The 21,822-nt window shown below is 41.5% G+C and overlaps 1 protein-coding gene across 2 annotated transcripts in view; it reads right to left on the reverse strand.

The window, feature by feature from the left end:
* The window catches only part of LOC134355474 (suppressor of tumorigenicity 7 protein homolog), a 142,444-nt gene that overhangs the window by 81,908 nt on the left and 38,714 nt on the right, over window positions 1–21,822 (reverse strand). For both annotated transcript variants that reach the window (XM_063065408.1, XM_063065409.1), the window contains exon 2: window positions 13,930–14,012. In XM_063065408.1, the coding sequence (XP_062921478.1) occupies window positions 13,930–14,012 (83 nt within the window). The remainder of the gene's footprint in view (window positions 1–13,929; window positions 14,013–21,822) is intronic.

Below are 21,822 nucleotides of genomic sequence, written 5' to 3' on the forward strand. Positions count from 1 at the left end.
AAGCTATCCTCGACCCCGGGGCACAGATCAAGTTGTTGTACAGTTTGTTTTACAACCGGTGTCTGAAGCATTTACCCTTGACTGGAGACTTTGGGTACTAGTGGCAGTAGTTATCCAGAAGACGATGATTGGTTAATGACCCTGGAAGTCATGGAGGCATTTTCTGGGCACCCAGCGTGTCAAGTTGCTTCTGAGAGCGCGTGTAGCAGCCTTGAGCCAGTACCGAATTTAAACGAGACCCAGCGGTGGTACGGCTTGGGGAAAGTAGCTGAGGGTGAGACCCTCTTAGTAGATGCTCCGAACTACCACGAGGGAGGGGAGATGACCACTGAAGACACCTCAGTGAGAGAGAGGTCGCGGCAACTGGACCCTAGCAACGTGAAAGATGAAGGCAGCATGTGTGGGGATGATGCGATGTGGTTTAATGTGCTGCATCTGAGGGGTGGATGTTGCCAGATCCTGAGGAGTGCGGCTGTTAAGCCGAAGACGGCCGTTACTAGTTCCCTAGGATTCTTCCGATCCGAAAAGATGCCCAAGGGCATATCCGGAGCCCCTGCATCCTTCCCGCGGGGCAAGAGGAAGACCATGGGAGAAGTGAAGGTGTGTGTGGAGTTTTGACGTATGTGGATGAACCGCCTCGAGCTTGGATTCGCCTGGGGGGACTATGAGGCGAGGCGAGTGGCTGTAAACTGTAAATCATTTAATCGTATCTGGTGTATTGTCTGTTATTTGGGCGGGGTGGGGTACCTCACACAGCGTCCACACAAATGAATTATCCAGTTTGGCGGGGCCGAGGCTGTTTCCCTAGACGACAGCGAGCCAAGCGACCCTGAGGGTGGCCGGGGGGGGCTACAAAGGTATTTTAATTCAGCTTGCAGCATCATACAACTGAGGAACACATACCAATCCTCAGAGGGATCAGAAGTGGAGAGGGTGAGCAGCTTCAAGTTCCTGTGTGTCAAGATCTCTGAGGATTTAACCTGGTCCCAACATATCAATGTAGTTATAAAGAAGGCAAGACAGTGGCTATACTTCATTAGGAGTTTAAAGAGACTTCACATGTCAACAAATACACTCAAAAACTTCTATAGATGTACCGTGGAGAACATTCTGACAGGCTACCTGACTGCCTGGTATTGGGGTGGTGGGGAGGGCGGTGAAGGAAGCTACTACTACACAGGACTGGAAGAAGCTGCAGAGGGTTGTAAATCTAGTCGGCCCATCTTGGGTACCAGTCTACAAAGTACCCAGGAAATCTTCAGGGAGTGGTGTCTCAGAAAGGCAGCATCCATTATTAAGGACTGCCACCACCTAGGGCTTGCCTTTTCTCATTGTTACCATCAGGTAGGAGGTACAGAAGCCTGAAGGCGATTCAGGAACAGCTTCTTCCCCTCTGCCATCAAATTCCTAAATGGATATTGAACCCTTGGACACTATCTCACTTTTTAAAAAAATATATAGTATTTCTGTTTTTTAAACTTTTTTAATCTATTCAATATACGTGTACTATAATTGATCTACTTATTTATTATTATATTGATTTTTTTCTCTTCTATATTATGTCTTGCATTGAACTGTTGCCAAGTTAACAAATTTCACACCACATGCCGGTGATAATAAACCCGATTCTGAAACTGGAAGAATGAGCAAAAAAGTGGCACGTGGAATATAGTGTTGGCAAATATATGAGAATGCATTTTGGCAAAATGAATAATAGTGCAGACTATTATCTAAATGGGGAGAAGGTTCAAACATCAAAGGTGCAGAGGGACTTAGGAGCCCTCGTGCAAGACTCCCAGAAAATTAACCAACAGGTTGAGTCTGAGGCCCAAAAGGCAAAAGCAGTGTTGGCATTTATTTCAAGGGGAATAGAATTCAAAAGCAAGGAAATAATGCTGAGGCTTTCTAGGACACTAGTCAGGCTGCACTTGGAGTATTGTCAACAGTTTTGGGCCATATATCTTAGAAAGGATATGTTGTCATTGGAAAAAGTTCAGAGGAGGTTCACGAGGATGATTCCTGGAAAGAAGGGGTTAACATACAAGGAGTGTTTGGCAGCTTTGGGCCTGTACTCACTGGAATTTAGAAGAATGCAGGGTGGGAGGAATCTCATGGAAACTTACCAAATGAAAGGACTAGATAAGGTGGATGTGGAGACGATGTGTCCTATGGTGGGAGTATCTAGAGGGCACAGCCTCAAAATTGAGAGGCAACCTTTTAGAACAGAGGCAAGGAGGATTTTTTTTTAGCCAGAATCTGTGAAATGCTCTGCCACAGACTGCAGTGGAGGCCAAGTCAGTGGATATATTTGAAGTGAAATTTGATAGTTTCCTGATTGGTCAGGGTATCAAAGGATATGGTGACAAGGCAGGTGTATCTGGTTGAGTGGGATCGGGGATCAGCCATGATGGAATGGCAAAGCACACTTGATGGGCTGAATGGCCTAATTCTGCTCTTAACTTTTATGGTCTTATCATCCTTTCACCAGCTCACAAACAGGGTAGGTTGAATTATAAGGAGCCACTGCAGAGGATGGACCATTGATAGCTCCCACTCCACGAAGTCTGATTCACCGGGAGCTCAATGTTGTCTCTGCTGATGAGTGGATGATGTTTTTTGTTCCATTCTGGTGTTAGGATATTTTGGAAATTGTATGTAAAACTCATGTCTTGTTACATGCTGTAACAATTCATGACTGTAACACATAGGGATCCATATGGTGGATGTGCAGCTTCCACATGTGGTGTCCCTGAGCTGGTTCCAATATGCCCTGAAGAACCCAACATAAAAATTCCCAGTCAACAGCCGAGGCTTAGACCTCATCCTGAGGCTTTCCCCGTCAAATCATCTATCATCATGATTTAAGCAAAGTTTTTTTTAAAATGTTGTCAAAAAGTATATTAGTTAAAAAGGTAATGTTTTCGTGTTAGGAGCAACGAGTCAATGCGTGCTTTGTGATGACTTTATGCACGATTTGAAAATGTGTTTGTAATAATTTGTAATGGAAGTGCACGGGCTGTAGCAAGCTGCTTTGTGGTGAAGTGTGCAGACCACGTAACAGAATCCTTGTATTCTCTGCTTCACAACCCACAGGCAACAGGCGCCTCTCACTGGCTGACTTGATGTGTGCTCAAAAAAAAAGGGTCACTCTGAAGAAAATAAGAATCCCACTTAGAAACTTACCTGACACCGGGAATAAAAAGGAACCCAACTTTTTTAAAACCCAAATTGAAACAGATAACCGCTCACTTGCAAATCAGTCCTGACACAAATGGAGTCACATTGCTACAATACTCCTTAAAGCCATGTACAATTCAGAAGCAGTACAATCCAACAGTTCAGCAGATTTTCAATTCATCAGCTCAGTGTTGCCAACTAGAAACAATAATAGTGATCAATAAATAGAAGTTAACATTGTACAAACCTGTAAAAAGTATACAAAGACCATCAGAAAAGTACGGGAACTTGTTTCTGGGTAGCAACATTAACAGGGGAAAATACTTTAATAGGGAGCTGTAAATGCTCAGACGTTGAACATATTCAATATAGTGATGAATAGCTGGACACAAACAGAATGAAGGGATGGAGAGTGGAAAAATGAAACATGATTTTAAAAATACAAGAGACTCTGCTGATGTTGAAAGTCCAGAGCAACACACAGCAAAAGCAAGAACTCAGCAGGTTAGGCAGCATCCATGGATTCGACATTTTGGGCCAAGACCCTTCATCACGATCCTTTTTATTAGTGAACTAGACTAAGGAGCAGTTACGATCTACTCTTGCTCCTAATTTGTGGGTTAGCATCAGTGAGACAAAATTGGGCACTGATCTACACAAACAGATTATCAGTACCAGTGACCAACTTAGAAGAGTATTCTAGAACTTGGTTCCTTAAGGTTGTTATAGCCGAGGGTGGTAGTTCAGATAAGATCCCACTGCCTGATAAATACTCCCAATGCATGCGTCTCAAATAGCCTCTGACAACTAAGTCCAGCTCTTGGCCTTCACATGCAGCTTAGCTACTAAGCTTGTTGAAACCGTTTCTACTGACAGGAGAGGAGGCAAAGGTGGGTTACTGGTGCCTTAAAACCAGTAGCTTCAGGCAGATGGGGCTTGTCAGTCACATTTGACAGTTCATTTAGGAGAAAGAAATCTCCAATCTCAAATCTCTGCTGCCTTGCAGCTGTACTCACTCCTGGGCAAGGCTTCAGGAGTAACCCCCAAGTAAAACTTTGGAGCTGGAGTCCCGAAGGCAGTCCTACGTTGACTTCAATGCTGACAGGCAACTCCTGAAGGTCTTATGGTCCTGCAACACTGCTGATGCCTAACTATATTGGGTCTCTGCTATTCTTTGGGTTCATCAGCTGCATGGAGAAGGGGAGCCTGCTACATGGGCAACAGCTTGCTCTCCTTACCGTGTTACTTTGGCTTGCATATCACAAGGACATCTGGGTTGCAACAGCCATGGTTAACCCTGACCAACGGAAGGCCCTAGAAAGTGGGGTCTAAGTTATGAAGGCACGTGAACTAAGGATACAGAGATAAAGACTGGGGACAACGAAGGACGAAATACTTAAGTTTGCAGAAATTTAAAGGTGAAAGAATAGGTGCAGTTTACAAAGATAGAGAAGGGTGCAGCCAATGAGGGACAAGGATGAGAATATCAAGACCAAGGCACTGCCAGATTGGAAGCCACAGTAGGTCATCGCACACAGGATGAATAGAAATGGGTGCAAGTTGGGAAATAGACAGCGGGGCTTAAAGAATAACATTTTCAGCTGGAAAATTTGATAAGGCTACACCAAGGCTGAGTTAGGATGGATCCACAAATGGAGGTTCTAATTCATGATCCATCAGTGGTTACATTACGATCTGAAAATGAAGTTAAACAAGGATGTTTGCACTTGCAAAAGGCACCAAACAGGTGGCCAAATCAAACAAAGAACTGCCAGAGCAAATGTATAAAATTAGGGGGTAAAACTTAGGAAACGGACTTCCGGAGTCGAGTATGGAGTGAGTCGGTGCGTGTGAGTGTGGCTCCCGATTTTTATTGAAAATCTACCTGTTTATCTTTGCCGTATGCTCGAGATAACTGGATATTTACCATTGTGAACAACGCGGGACATAGCTGGACATTGAAATGGCAAGTAGAATGTACCTTCGAAGTAAAACTGGGGAAAAAGATAGCGAAGCCTCGAGCAAGAAGGCGGATGTTACAGTAATGGCGCCGTTGCACGCTGCTGGAGCTGGACCCGGACCTGCGCTACCCGACAACTTGGAGAGGCTTCGTTTAGTACTTATTACTGACATGACGCAAGCGGTGCATTCTGCCCTAAAAAGAGAACTTGAAGATGCTTTATCACCAGTGACTGCTACCATAGAACAAATTATGTCTGCTTACGAGACACACGACGAACGCATTCGTGGGGTTGAAGACGGCCTGAATGATTACAGTGACCAACTGGTGAGTGCCGAAGCCGCCATTGCAGCGTTGCAGAGCGAAAACGCAGTTCTGAAGGGAAAGCTAGATGACCTCGAAAATCGGTCGCGGAGATCCAATTTGAGAGTGGTCGGCATTCCTGAAAATTTGGAAGGTTCGGACCCTGTTAAATTTATGACCGAGTTTTTTGACGAAGTGCTGGGGACAGATTTTTTCCCAAGTCCTCTTGTACTTTCACGTGCTCACCGAGTCAGACGTAAACCATCCGGTGTCTCTGGAGCCAAGCAAATGAGACCAAGAATGTTCCTGGTTTGCTTTCACTCCTTTCAAGATAAGCAACGCGTCATCAACAGACGGAAGCAGGAGCTGTATTTCCGCGGACACCGCGTGTCTTTTTATGAAGATTTTAGTGCGGAGCTGGGTAAAAAACGAACAGCTTTCAAGAAGGTGAAATCCCTGCTTTACGGGAAAGGGGTCAGGTTTGGCCTCTTGTATCCTGCCCAGCTCCGGGTCATGCATGAAGGTAAAAAGCATTATTTCGATACACCAGAGGCGGCCAAAGAGTTTTACCATTCGCGCTGGGGAGAAGAAGAACGAGAAGAGCAATGACTTTTTTTTTTAGGCTATTCGTGCAGCATGGAAGAGGTCTCATGCCGAAGCAAACTGTTAATTTTCACAATCCACTTCCTTGTTCATTTTTTCCAGTTTAATTTGTGGAACGCGATCGGGTCGAACTGCTATGCTGCCGAAACTGATTAACAAAAACTTCCAACCAGCAAAATTTAAATATTTGGGATTTATATCTCGGGTGTTTAAGTTGCCCAGTGTGTTTTTTTTTTGTTTTTAAATGCTTAGCTTGACCTGTGTCATCTTTAGCCTATATGTTATATTAAAGGTAGTATAAGTGATAGGATAAATTTTAAGGAGGGGAGCCACCCTAGATTAGATTGAAAGTTGGGTTGTATGGGGAACGCCTTGGAAGTTTTTTGTTGGGTACTGCCTGCGATCATCCTCAATTGAGGAGGTAGATCCAGGTTTCAGGGGTTAATTGTTTTTTTTTGTTGTTTGTGTAAAGGGGTGGGGGGAGTGTTTTGGGGGATTACCATGGCAGTTTATTCTTTTGTGTGTTACGGATTGATCAGACTTGCTTTTCATTGTGCGTTATTGTGTGCAACTTATACCCTTGCACTGTTTTGGATTGTAGGCCCTGTGTGCCTTTTGATATGGTTAACGTGAGTGCTGCTGGTGGAGGCCACCCTGTGAGGTTTATTTCTTGGAATGTAAAGGGGCTCAATGGTCCGGTTAAAAGAGCTAAAGTTTTCTCTCATCTGAAACAATTAAAAGCAGATATACTATTTCTACAAGAGACACATTTAAGAGTGGAGGACCATAATAGACATCGTAAAGCATGGATTAGTCAGGTTTTTCATTCCAGATTTAATAGTAGGTCCAGGGGGGTGGCAATATTAATCACCAAAAGAATGCAGTTCACACCATCTGATGTAATCAGTGACCCTAATGGTCACTTTATTATAGTCTCTGGCTCTCTCTTTCAGATACCTGTTATTTTGGTAAATGTTTATGCTCCTAATTGGGACGATGTCCAATTTGCAAATAAGGTTTTGTCATTAATACCTAACCTGAATACACATAAGCTAATCTTTTCCGGAGATTTGAACTGTGCTACTGACCCACTGCTTGATAGGTCTTGCCCTAGGGGAACATTTTCTGGTATGGCAAAGGCCTTCTCGATGTTTATGCAACAAAATGGTTAAATGGATCCTTGGAGATTTTTGAATCCATCAGTTAGGCAATTCTCTTTCTTCTCTCATGTTCACCACTCCTATTCCAGGCTAGACTATTTCTTTATAGATAATTCCTTGATACCTATGATTAGACAAATTGAATACACTGCTATAGTTATATCTGATCACTCGCCCGTGAAACTGGACCTATGTTTTTCTTTAAACGTTAGAGAACGGCCTCTGTGGAGACTTAACCCCCTTTTGCTTTCTAATGAGAAATTTTGTAGTTATATATCGGCTAACATTGACACATTCTTCGAGACTAACAAAACTGAGTCGGTATCGTACTCTTTACTTTGGGAAACTTTAAAAGCTTACTTGAGGGGTCAAATAATATCTTATACTTCATATGCCAATAAACAGCGTAGGAAGGAAATGCAAGTGTTATTGAAATCTATTTGGGACCTGGATAGAAAATACTCTGAGGCACCCACTGCGGAATTATATAAAAGCCGGGTTGATTTGCAAGCGAAGTTTAATCTTCTATCTACAAACCTATCAGAACAATTAATTCTTAAGACACGTGGCCTCTATTATGAATATGGTGACAAGGCGAGCCGGCTTATGGCTCATCAGTTGAAACGTCAAGCTGCATCACGACTTATTCCCCAGGTAAGAGACATGCACCAGAACTTGACAAGCAATCCAGAAGAGATTAATAACATCTTTGCAACTTTTTATTCCTCTCTGTATGCCTCAGAGTTCCCCTCAGATAAAACAAATATGGAACCTTTTTTAGATAAATTGGAAATACCAACTCTTGAACCAGAGGAAGTGGAGAACCTAGATCGGGCTCTTGGGCAGGAAGAGATTAATAATGCCATTATGGCTATGCAGAGTGGTAAGTCCCCAGGTCCTGATGGTTATCCAATAGAATTTTATAAGAAATTTAAGGATAAGCTCACACCGGTCCTTCTAGAAGTGTTTCAGGAATCTTTGGAGAATGGCTCCTTACCCCCTTCTCTTTCACAGGCAGCTATTTCACTACTTCTTAAAAAGGACAAGGACCCAACTCAATGTGGATCATATCGCCCTATCTCACTTTTGAATGTAGATGTGAAAATTTTGGCTAAAGTGCTTGCATGTCGTTTAGAACGTCCCCTTCCCAAGATAATTTCAGATGATCAAACAGGTTTTATTAAAAATCGCTATTCTTTTTTTAATATCCGTCGACTGGCTGATGTGGTTTATTCACCGAGTGATTCTCCAAGTCCAGAGGTTGTTATCGCCTTGGACGCGGAGAAGGCATTTGATAGAGTGGAATGGGTATACTTATTTAGTGTTTTGGAGAAATTTGGATTTGGCAGAATATTTATAGCTTGGGTTAAGCTATTATACCACTCGCCTTTAGCGTGTATACAGACAAATTATTTTCGATCTGACTATTTCCCATTAACATGTGGCACTCGCCAAGGCTGCCCACTGTCCCCTCTTCTTTTTGCAATTGCAATTGAGCCTCTTTCTATTACCATTAAGTCAACTACATTATTTCAAGGTGTTAGAAGAGGGGACATGGAACACCGTGTTTCCCTATATGGGGATGACCTCTTACTTTATGTTAGCGACCCTATAGGTAGTAGTCCTGCTATTGTGTCATTATTAGGTCAATTTGGAGCCTTCTCTGGCTATAAACTGAACTTTCAAAAAAGCAAATGCTTTCCCATTAATAACTTGGCCCTACAGATCTGACAGGAATCCTTGCCCTTTCCTTTATCTCAAGATGGTTTTGTATACCTAGGAATACATATTACTCGCTCTTTTACATCTCTGTTTGAAGCTAACTACAGGCCTCAGGTTAGCCAAATGAAGGCTGATTTCGAGAGATGGCGCAGTTTACCCCTTACTATAGCTGGGAGAATTCAGTCAGTGAAAATGACTATACTTCCTAGATTTCTCTATTTGTTTCAGTGTTTGCCAGTTTTCTTATCTAAGTTATTTTTTAAATCAGTTGATCAAGCTATAACCTCCTTTATTTGGGAAAATAAGGTCCCAAGGGTTAATAAGCGCATTCTTCGAAGAGGTCGTGATGTAGGTGGAATGGGTCTTCCCAGCTTTATTCATTATTACTGGGCATTGAACATTCAAAAAGTATTATTTTGGCTTCACCGGCCAGATATAATCTGGTGCCTGCTTGAGTCACGGTCTTGCCACTCCTCGTCTCTTCCAGCTTTGGTGTATTCTTCCTTACCATTGAAATCCTCTCAATTCACATCTAACCCGGTCGTGCTCTCTACCCTCAAAATTTTTAATCAATTTCGCTGCCACTATAAGTTGATATCAGCTTCAGTTTTGGGCCCCATTCATAAAAACCATTTATTTCCTCCTTCCACATTCGATTCAGCTTTTAGACAATGGGGTTTGAACGGTCTTCTGCGCATTAAGGATTTGTATACTGATAACATATTTGATAGTTTTGATAACCAGAGGAGTAAGTATGGCCTTCCGCATAATCATTTCTTTAAATACCTGCAGATTCGCCACTTTGTCAAGGAAAAATTTCCCTCTTTTCCTGTTCTACCACCTGCTATGTTATGGGAAAAATTCACTCTTAGCTTTAACAATAAAGGGGCTGATTTCTGAACTATACTCTCAGCTGATGTCTTTGGGAGTTCAAGATCTAAACAAAACTAAGAGTAGGTGGGAGGACGACCTCGGTATGGACCTTGCGGAAGAATATTGGGCAAAAGTATTGAATAGGGTTCATTTCTCATCATCATGTCCTAGACTGGGGCTCATACAATTCAAAGTTTTACACAGGGTATATTTAAGTAAAGCCAGACTTGCAGACATATACCCTGGGACAGACGCTGGCTGTGACAGGTGTTCCTTCTCTCCAGCTGGTTTAATACATGCATTTTGGTCATGCCCTCGGCTTGATGACTATTGGGCACTGGTTTTTAAAATTATCAGTGAGGTTTTGGGAGTGACACTGAGACCTTGCCCGCTTATAGCTGTATTTGGTGTGGCAGATGATGATTTGGGTTTAAATGCAAGCCAGTCGGATATCATTGCATTTACATCGCTATTGGCCCGTAGGAGAATTTTGCTGGTTTGGAAACCTGCCACTCCCCCAACTGCTGCTGCTTGGTTAGAAGATGTAATGTTTTTTCTGAAATTAGAAAAGATTAAATTCACTTTGAGGGGGTCTGTGAAAAAGTTCTATTCGAAATCGGGACCTTTCTTATCATATTTTGGGAGTCTTAAGGAATTACCTACTAGTTGAGGGCATTTGATTGTACTTAGGAAGTTGCCTCCCATTTAACACACTTATAATTTACCTCACAGGGTGGTTGATGAATTGTAAATATGAGTGTATTTTCGATCATCTGACATGTCGCAGATGTGTATGAGCTGTCGTATTGAAGTAGTGTGGGGGTACGGTTGTGAAATGTCCGTACTTGTATTTGTGAATTGTTGTGTGGTAGATATATTAGCTGCCATGATATGTTCGGGGAGGGCAGGTGGGGGGGGAGGTTTGTTTTGGGGGTACGATACTAAAGCAAAATGGAGGAAAATGTAATCCATTATATATTCCGTATTGTGTCATTCCTTCAATAAAAACAAAAATTAGAAAAAAAAAACAGGAAACTGAGCTGATGAGCAGCTGGGAAACTAGCAGAGGCTTCATAAAAGGCTTCTAGTAGAGGAAATATGCTTGCGAAACCAAAAATCAAAGGATCTTCTGCTAAATTTACAAAACAGCATTTTCTGGTGTTCTTAAATAATGGCCTACTGCCTTATGATTACACAAAGTTGCAATATAAATTTCTGTGCGAACATGCAGATAAAAAAAGGCCATGCAAATCAACAATGTTATCAGTAATTGGACTCCAAAAGCAATTGGACTTCACAGTCTCCACCAATATAACAAATGAGCCCTTCTAATGACATTAGCAAGGCATCAGCCTTCCTCTATGAAATGCACTGGTCACATAAACTACTTAATTCCATGTTATGCATTCTTAGCCAGCTTAGCTGTGGCAAGGAATATCTAGCATTTATACCAGTTTCTATTCAGCCAAGCATTCAGCTCCAAGAAAAACATCCTGACTCAAGATTATGAATGGAAAATTGAACAAAAGCAGAATCAAGCTGTTTCTCCACACACTTCATCCATACAGGTGTTTACACGTACCTCTAGGTTCACATATTTAGAAAGACTGCATGGGTAACATAGTAAAAAAAAAATCCAGATCTTCATTTTTAAGTTAATTAATGAGATCATGGTTATTACTGTCAAGAATGAAATTTAACGCCCTTTTCTCAAGATACCATCAAGGTGCGAGGGCCTTCTTACACCTTGTGTGATAATACATGGGACTGCATAATGTTGTCAGGTAATTAGATCCATTAAGTGAACCAAGGATGATAAAGGAACAGCCATGTATTGCCACACTGGGAATGTATGAGACTTTATGGAACAGAATTGATTAGTTATTTTCTCTGTGTATATCCTGACTTTGCAAAGGTTGTGCAGAGGATAGTAGAGGAAAGTTCTGATGAATATATCTTGGCAAGTCGCTGCAAAACATCCAGTTGGCAGGTAATACTGCCGTAGGGAAGAAACAAGTAAACAAAATCTTGATCAAATATTAAATTTTAATGAGCACCTTAAAAGGGGAGAAGGAAGCAGAATTTCAGAGCCTTGGGCTGTAGCAGTTAACAACTCAGCTAACGTTAATTGCATTTACCCTATTTATGTAGGTGGCTGTCCAGGAGTAGCCTGCAAGAATAAAGGAGGAGCAAAGGACAATTACAGTTCCAGTTACTCTTGTAAAATTATTACTGCTTACAGTGGGAACAAGGTTTACAGATGAACGTGCGGCAGTATGCACATCAATGTATTTGCAGAGTTAAAACAGAGCAACCTACACAAGGTCAGGCATCCCAGCTACTGTTCACCTGCAGAACATGCTCATGTTGCTTTTTCTGGAAAGACCACCACAGAAAACTTCACTGATCAGACTCAGAAACTCGTCCATAATCCGTAAGACAAGCAACATTCCAGTTCCTCAACTAATGTCTTCAACGCTATTAGTTTCATCAATACCAATTGCAGCAAGCATTTTCCGAGTTGGGGATGAGGAATGAATACCACAGGGTAAAGATTGAGTGCATGCTATTTGCAAGAGAATGGAACAAGCTTTGTAATGTAGAGAGTGTGACGATAGCTGATGTAGACATTAACTTTAGATTGTTTAAGAAAGAAAAAAGGAAAGTGGTGATTTTGAAAGGACAGGATGGATTAACTTGATTAGAACTTTGTCTAAGCAAAGAGTAAATGTTAACAAAGATTACTTGGTTATGGAGCTAGTGTTTCCCAATTGCAAATACACTGGATCTCTGAATAACACACAGAATTGAAACAAGGCACAGAATAAGCCATCGTCCTTGTTCTGTTGCTTACTTTCACACCTCTTTATTCCCAACTTTTTCTCAGATGCCTCTGTTCATTTTTACATAAATATATAAACAGTTTACATCTGTATAAAAGCTCTCCTCCGCTTATCCCTGCCACGGGCCTAAATGCTACATTGCCCATACACCTCCTCCCTCACCTCCATTCAGGGCCCCAAACAGTCCTTCCAGGGGAGGTAACACTTCACCTGCAAATCTGCTGAGGTCGTCTATTGTGTCCAGTGCTCCCTATGCAGCATCCAGCATCCTCTACATTGGAGAGACCTGTCGAAAATTGGGGGAATTGCTTCACCGAGCACCTCCGCAACATCTGCCACAAGCCAGGACTTCCTATTAGCCAAATATTTTAATTCCGTTTCCCATTCTGGTGTGTCAATCCATGGCCTCCTCTTGTGCCAAGATGAGGCCACCCTCAGGCTGGAGGAGCAACACCTTATATTCCGTCTGGGTAGCCTCCAACCTGATGACATGAATCTCAATTTCTCCTTCCAGTGAACAAACTTCTTTCTCTCACTCCCTTCCTCATTCTGACCCTTCACTTCCTCTCATATGCCTATTATATCCCACTGGGTACCTTCCTCCTTCTCTTTCTCCTATTGTTCACTCTTCTGTCCTATCAGATTCTTTCTTCTCCAGCCCTTTATCTTTCCCACCCACCTGGCTTCACCCATCGCCTTCTAGCTAACCTCTTACCTTTTTATTCTGGCATTTTCCCCCTTCCTTCTCAGTCCTGAAGAAGGGTCTCAGCTTGAAACTCTTTTCCATAGATGCTGCCCAACCTGCAGAGTTCCTCCAGCATTGTGTATGTGTATTGCTTTGGATTTCCAGCATCTGCAGCCTTTCTAGTGCTTGTGATTTAAAACTCCTGGTGATCTCAGCATCCAATGTCATTTGGAGGAAAATGTTACCAACGGCAACACTTCTTTCATATGAAAAAAGACCATTTTGGTTTCACGCACAGATTCATTTTAACCTTTCTTCACTGAGTTTTTCTGTGAATGCTGAATATTTTAAGGTTTTAATCAATTCATACAGGTAAAGGCAATGCCTTAAATGTTGTCGTAAACACAAGATAATCTACAAACTGTCAACTACTTTGAAAATGGAAAAGACATTCATTAAAGGAAACCAAGATATTTTACTTGAACCTTCTAATAGCGATTTTCCTCCCTGGGAATCTCAGTGGGTGCACAGCAATCTGGTGCAGAATTACAGTACGATGGGAGGAAAGAGATTTTGCTTTTAAATAATGGATTTAATACTTACTAATATGAGTCCTGATATGAGAGAGGATGTCCCTGTTAATGCCACATAGAACTTCGGAGTCAATGTGTTGAGAAATGCAGTTACTGAAACGAACAAAAATAATTTATAGGTAAACAAATTCCAAAAACAACGCAAGCGCAAGAAAATATTGCAAATCATTTCTTCAGTCTAGCAGGCGGACAAAGGGAAAAATCAACCTGCTGGATAAACTCAGTGGATCAGGCAGTATCTGTGAAAGGAAATGGAAAGTCAACATTTCACTCATCTGGACTTAAAAGATAGTGGGGGGGAGGGTAATAGCTGGTACTTACTACCGATTTAATATCACTTTCTTATTCATTCTGTCCAGTTGTTCTTAACTTCATAAATAAGATTGAGAATAATTATCCTTGTCAGCCATGGTTTAATAAGCAGTATTTTTGTCAGAAGATACATTCACATTTCCACTTGACACAAAACATAGGAACAGAATTAGGCCATTTGGCCCATCAAGTATGACCATTATGGCTGACTTACCATCCCTCTCAACCCCACTTTCCTGTCTTCTCCCTGTAACCTTTGACACCCTTACTGATCAAGAACCTATTAACCCCCACTTTATATACACACTATGACACGGCCTCCACACCACATACTTGAGCACATAGTCCAAGCCAATTCTTTCAGTACCAGTACCACAAGAGTGAAACACTTTCCAAACTATTCCCACTCAGGTGAAATATTAAACCATGCATATATTTATCTGTTCACAGAAATTCCAAGATGCCCACTGGCTCTACTCTAAGATCACTAGTGGAATTCTAGTATCCTGGCCTATCTTCACCCCTCAAACTTTGCTGTAAACAGAAAAAAAGATTCAAAATATTCAATTTATCAGACGCATGTTGAACCATACAGTGAAATGCGTTGTTTGCTTAACAACCAGCACAACCCAAGGCTGTGCTGGGGGCAGCCCATGATTATCACTGCACATTCTGGCGCCAACATAGCACACCCACAATGTCCAGCAGAACCACAGCAACAAAAGACAAAAAAAAGTCAGGCAGCATCTATAGAGAGAAACACAGAATTTGCATGCCCAATTGTTGATCTTTCAAGTGTTCTGATCAAAACTCACTGACCTAAAGTATGAAATCTGCTCCCCTCTCCTGTCGCTGTCTAACCTGCTAATTCAAGTAATTTTCTGGCTTTACATTGATTTACAGTAACAATACTTCTTTGTTTTTCCCTTGCTGTGGCATTTTCAACATTACAAGTGGTTAAACTTCAAATCTAATACATTGATTGTGAAGCACTGAAGCATTTTGCATTTTAAAAGCTGCAATGGCAAAAGAAATATCATAGCAAGACTCAATGGCAGTAGATTGCCATAAGGTGGCACCAGAGGGCCTTCCTAAACTTCCATTTGCAAACTATAAAAGGTACACACTCACACACTCCAGTGAATTTTTAAAAATTTTTTGGAACAAATTAAGTGACCTTAGTGACAAGCCGCTGTACCAGCAGTTTGGAGGTCTCATATTGGGTTGGATTTGCCAGCTGAGCAGGAATCTTCTGCCAAAAGGGAACAGGGGATTGCCACGTTCATAAACTACTTCAAGTGGGAACTTGAAATCTTAACATCAAACAAAACATAATTATCCTCTTCATTTTGAACAAAATATGGAAAAATTTACATTCAAGAAACAGCTTTCTTACCTTCAGCACAAACTGAAGTACTGTATGCAACAGTAACATACAGTATACAGCAGACTGTTGCATACAGTAACAGTATACAGCAGACTGTTGCATACAATAACAGTAACACACAGTATACAGCAGACTGTTGCATACAGTAACAGTATACAGCAGACTGTTGCATACAGTAACAGTAACACAGTATACAGCAGACTGTTGCATACAGTAACAGTAACACAGTATACAGCAGACTGTTGCATACAGTAACAGTAACACAGTATACAGACTGTTGCATACAGTAACAGTAACACAGTACACAGACTGTTGCATACAGTAACAGTAACATACAGTATACAGACTGTTGCATACAGTAACAGTAACATACAGTATACAGACTGTTGCATACAGTAACAGTAACACACAGTATACAGCAGACTGTTGCATACAGTAACAGTAACACACAGTATACAGCAGACTGTTGCATACAGTAACAGTATACAGCAGACTGTTGCATACAGTAACAGTAACACAGTACAGAGCAGACTGTTGCATACAGTAACAGTAACACAGTACACAGACTGTTGCATACAGTAACAGTAGCATACAGTATACAGACTGTTGCATACAGTAACAGTAACATACAGTATACAGACTGTTGCATACAGTAACAGTAACACACAGTATACAGCAGACTGTTGCATACAGTAACAGTAACACAGTATACAGCAGACTGTTGCATACAGTAACAGTAACATACAGTATACAGCAGACTGTTGCATACAGTAACAGACGTGTCAAGCTGCGCCCTGATGCAGAGATTCAACTTGAAACACTGACAATTCCTTTCCTCCTACAAATGCTACTTTCCCCACTGATTTTCTCAAGTAATGCACAAGATGCTGGAGGAATTCAGCTATGTAGGAAAATGAGTAGTCAATGTTTCTAGTTGAGATACTTCATCTGATCCTCCAGCAGATTGTTTCTTGCTCCAGATCACAGCATCTACAGTCTTTCGGTGCAGGCCAGGCAGCATCTCTAGGAAGAGGTACAGTCGACGTTTCGGGCCGAGACTCTTCGTCAGGACTAACGTCGACTGCACCTCTTCCGAGAGATGCTGCCTGGCCTGCTGCATTCACCAGTAACTTTTATGTGTGTTGCCTGAAATTCCAGCATCTGCAGATTTCCTTGTATCTACAGTCTTTCATGTCTCTTTGAAGTACCTTAAAGCCAAGTTAGCATTTTTGAAGTGCTGTCACTCATTTGATGGTGGAGCAACACTACAATAACAGTAACACTGGAAGTAGGAAAGCAACTAACAATCTTAGCAAGCTTTTACAAATAAGCAATCAAATAATGGGCATTTTGTTTTTAGTGAAACTGCAAGACAAATATTAGCCAGGATAATAGGGAAATTCTCCAGCTCTCCTGTAAATTGCAACAAAGGTAGCTGCATCTCATACAGCAGATAAGAGGTGGTATCCAAAACATGCATAAACTCTGCTCAGGGTTCCAGCCAGGTACAGGTGTTGATTTTAATCAACATCTCAATGACAAATTCCACCACCTTCATCAGAGATGCCTAGGAACGTCTAGTCTGGAGGTATATATACCCTCGTCATCTGTCTCTCCTAACTGGTTAGCCTTCAACCAATCAGGTTTCTGCTGTCTCATTTTATTTACTATGATATTCCAGTTCTTACTTAAAGCAAGACCTTCGACTTTGTTAAGATTCTTATTCTCTAGTCTTATTTCAATGACTCCTTCACCAGGCAGTCCCAAAAGCCATTGGCACTGCAGTAGTTTTGTGGCAAAGTCAATCCTGTGGCCATTGCATATGAAACATTCTGTTACCACCGATTTCTCCGGGTAACCCACACTGATACACCTCCTATGCTCTTTGATGTGGGTTTCCTCCATGTATCCCGTCTGGCCGATATACGCCTTTGCACATTCACAGGGAATCCTATAAACGCCAGCCGTCCTGAGTCCTAGGCCATCTTTGACCTACTTAAACTGGGATTTGAGCTTCCTTAGCAGGTTTCTGGATGGTATTAATCTGGCAATCCTTCCAGAACCTGTGGAAATATAGGGAAGACAGGCAGTAGCAACTGGTTCCTCCTCATTGTTAGGTTTCTACCACCGGATACCGTGGAGGAGGCAAGGATAGAGGCCTGCATGGCCTCAAAAAGGGCCTTTAAGCCAAACATTACAAAATGAGAGCAACCTCCAGACATTATGGCAAAACCCAGCCATCATGATTTTACCAGCAGACAAAGAAAATCCAATGGTCCTGATGTCCTCAGAGGAATACGACAGAAAAGTTCAACAGATTCTGGATGATCCCACTTAAAGTTGTACAACGAGATCCCACAGATTTGATTGAGAGGAAGACCTTCACTTTACTGAAAAAAATCCAGACTGCCAACAGTCATATGCAAGCCACCCCTACCTCCGGCGTCAGTACCACCAAGGCTTTACAGACTCCCTAAAGGTATACAAGCAGGGTTCCCCCTATCATCAGTGCAATAGATTCTCGGACTTACTACCTTGCTAAGGATTTAACAACCATGCTGTCTCCCTCTGTTGGGGGCTCTGAGCATCACATCACAAATTCGACTGACTTCGTAAAAACAATAATCAACATTCAGCTGACACCAGCGGACATAATGGTCAGTTTCGACATGGTATCCTGGTTCACGAGAGTTCCCATCAAGGACACCTCGGTCCTCCTGTGGTCAAGGTTTAATATGGGTACCACTGACCTTTCTGAACACACCTTTACTTCCTCTAAAGGGGAACTACTATGAACAAACGGACAGAGTGGCCATGGGTTGACCTTGTTGCCGACTATTGCTAATTTCTACATGGAGGAATTTGAGGGGAGAATGCTGAGCTCATCACCCTTATGCCGCAAATGCTTCTTCAGATACATCAATGACACCTTCATAGTGTAGCCACATGGACTCCAGGCATTCCCAACAGTTCCACGACCATTTGAATAACTATACACCCAAACATTCAACTTAGGATAGAGATGGAGGAGAATGGTTGCCTCCCATTCCTATACATTCTAATACGTCGTAAACTGGACGCCAGCCTCGGACATGGTGTCTATCAGAAGTCCACTAACATGGACTTCTACATCAACAATAACTGTCACCATCATGTCTCACAACGTGGAGCAGTTCTTTCTACTTTGATTAACCGTGCAAAAACCATTTCGGACCTGGGGAGTCTCCACAAGGAAATAAGATGATTACACTCGACTTGGCTAAGAGGCAGAGGGAATCAATCGGCCCTTAAAAGGGCTGACAGAAAAAAAAAACTAGAAAACCCAACAACGAGGAAGGACTGATCACTACTGTCTGTCTTCCATTATTTCCACAGTTTCTGGAAGGATCCCCAGGATCCTGAAGAAATACATTAATACCATATACAAGCCCACAAGGTAGCTCAAATCCCAGCTTGTGTGGGTCAAAGATTACCTGGGACTCAGGATGACTGGCGTTTACAGGATTCCCTGTGAATGTGGAGCAGCGAATATGGCCAGCTGGGGTGCACAGTGGAAACCCGCAACAAGGAGCACAGGAGGTGTATCAATTTGGGTTACCTGGAGAAATTGGCGGTAGCAGAACACTGCATACACAATGAGTTTTGGATTGACTTCGACAGCACAAGACTATTGTGCCACACCAATGGCTTTGGAACTGCCTGGTGAAGAAGCCATTGAAATGTATACCACTGGACTAGATGTGCCTAGGCATCATCCCTGATGAAGATGGCGGAGTTTGTCATCGAAGCATCAGTTAAAAATCGACACCTATACCCGGCTGGAAGCCCAAGAAGTGCATCATATATACATGTTTCCCCGGCTATCCAAAGGTAGAGCGTTCCTATGAAACTGTTTGTAAGCCGAAATGTCGTAAAGCGAAGAAGTAATTACCATTAATTTATATGGGAAATATTTTTGAGCGTTCCCAGACCCAAAAAATAACCTACCAAATCATAACACATAAAACCTAAAATAACATGAACATATAGTAAAAGCAAGAATGATATGATAAATACACAGGCTATATATAGTAGAAGTAATGTATGTACGGTGTAGTTTCACTTATCAAAATCGGGAAGACAGCGAGCCAAGATTGATTTGGAGAGAGAAAAAAATAATTGGCACGTACATGCATGCGCACACAACTGAATGCACAAGGCTTCACGGTCATGGTAGTCTTTCCCAGGGTAAACACACGTATAAAGCGAGCGTCTTTTTTTCATAAAAATGAAATTCCTCTTTGGTTAGTGAAAACAGGTACTAATGCAGGTCTTCCGTAACAGCGAGCTGTCTTAAAGCGAACGTTCGAAAAACGGGGGCCACCAGTACCAGGAAAACACTATCTTTTTCAATCCAAAAGGTGACAAATACAACAACATAGTGCTCCTATTGGCCCACCACAGAAATGTATTTCATGCTCTTCTGCTTCAGTCCTTGCAGTGGACCACAGATCTATGTCTTTCCTACTCTGAGGTAAGAACAGAATCAAAAGAATCACTGGCAGCTGGCCAGATCTTAGTTTATATTTATAGGCTTTCATGAGAAAACTGCCAATGGCATTAATGACCTAGTAGGGTCAGATAGCAATCCATGAGGCAAAATGCCATGAGAACCACATCAGACAGAGTGCTCTGATTTTTCTCATTCTTTGGCTTCTGGGATTTGAGATAGTTTGTTTGCCTGCATATTTAGCTATATGTCTATTTCATGATTTGTTTTTAAATATTCAAACAGTCCAATGTAAATTAATCATTTAAAATTAACATACATCGATAAAGGTTTTTAGAACCAAAGTCTTTATTCCTCAAAATCATTATCTGAGTTTAACATGTATTAAGAATCACACTTTAATGCAATGCGAGTTTAATTTGTTATCTCAGATTATGCACATCATACTACTTCCAGTAACAAAACAAATTTGTGCCAAATAGTACCATAACCCAGTGAGACATGACACCTCTGGAAAGCATCTATCAAAAACTTTATTACATGACAAAGCAGCTCCTACCCAATGAGATATTGTTAGCCATTTTGTGCACAGCAAGCAGTTAACGTTATGCTGATTGCGTGATAGCTATTAGCCACGGAGAACTTCTCTATGTTTTGATAAATAATGCCAAGGCATCGGCTATAACCATCTGAGAAAACAACTGTAAACCTGGCTATTACTAACTCCAACAGTTCTCAGTTTAATGATGTAGGTTAGCTGCTTGAGCCCAGTAGTGCATTCAATAAACCATGGATACAATACCATACTGCAAGAGTATAAAATAGTAAAATTCCTACAAATTACAAAAGGAATATTTCACCTTAATGGACTTCTTGTCAAACTATTTTACTTATAAATACATGGTATGCTGCAGGTGCTGGAAATCTTGAACAACGCACAAAATGCTAGAAGAAATCAGCAAGTCAAGCAGCAGCCTTGGAGGGGCATACACAGTTGATGTTTCAGGCTAAATAATTTCATTTGAGTCTCGGCCTGAAATGTCAACTGTTTATTCCGTCCATACATGCTACCTGACCTGCTGAGTTCCTCCAACATTGTGTACGCTACTCTTGTACCGGCAACTCACGTTCTCAGCATTATTTATTTTTTTATGTGAACTTTTTGTCTTCTTTTGCACACTGGTTGCTTGTTGGTCGTTGTCTATGTAAAGTTTTTCGTAAAATTCCATTACATTTTTTCCCCTGCAATTGCCTGCAAGAATATTAATCCCAAAAAAGTAGTATATGATAACATTTACATAATTTGATCATAAATTTACTTTGAAATTAAAATGGGGAATTTTAGTATGTGAATTAATTGCTGCCCAAATAGATCTTCAGACATTGATGAACTGTTCTCTGCATCCACCACTTCTTCAAACTAATCTCCAGGGAAACTCCAATACACCAAATATATTTGGTTACTGTTTCTGGATCTTGCAACTTAACTACTGTATAAAATCAAACAGCATATGAGAATGGGGTGTAGGGTATTAAAACAACTATAGATATTCTGACAAATAATATTATTTTTCACAGCTTCACTTGAGAATTACACTTGGTCTAGACGTCACATGAGCAGTCCCATAGAAAATAAATCACTTAGAGAAAGTTTTAAGAATGACAGGGAAAATTCAAATACTGAATTGATAATGGATCTCTGATGTACATACATC

This window comes from Mobula hypostoma, chromosome 13 (genome assembly GCF_963921235.1).
Source record: "Mobula hypostoma chromosome 13, sMobHyp1.1, whole genome shotgun sequence".
Taxonomy (NCBI): domain Eukaryota; kingdom Metazoa; phylum Chordata; class Chondrichthyes; order Myliobatiformes; family Myliobatidae; genus Mobula; species Mobula hypostoma.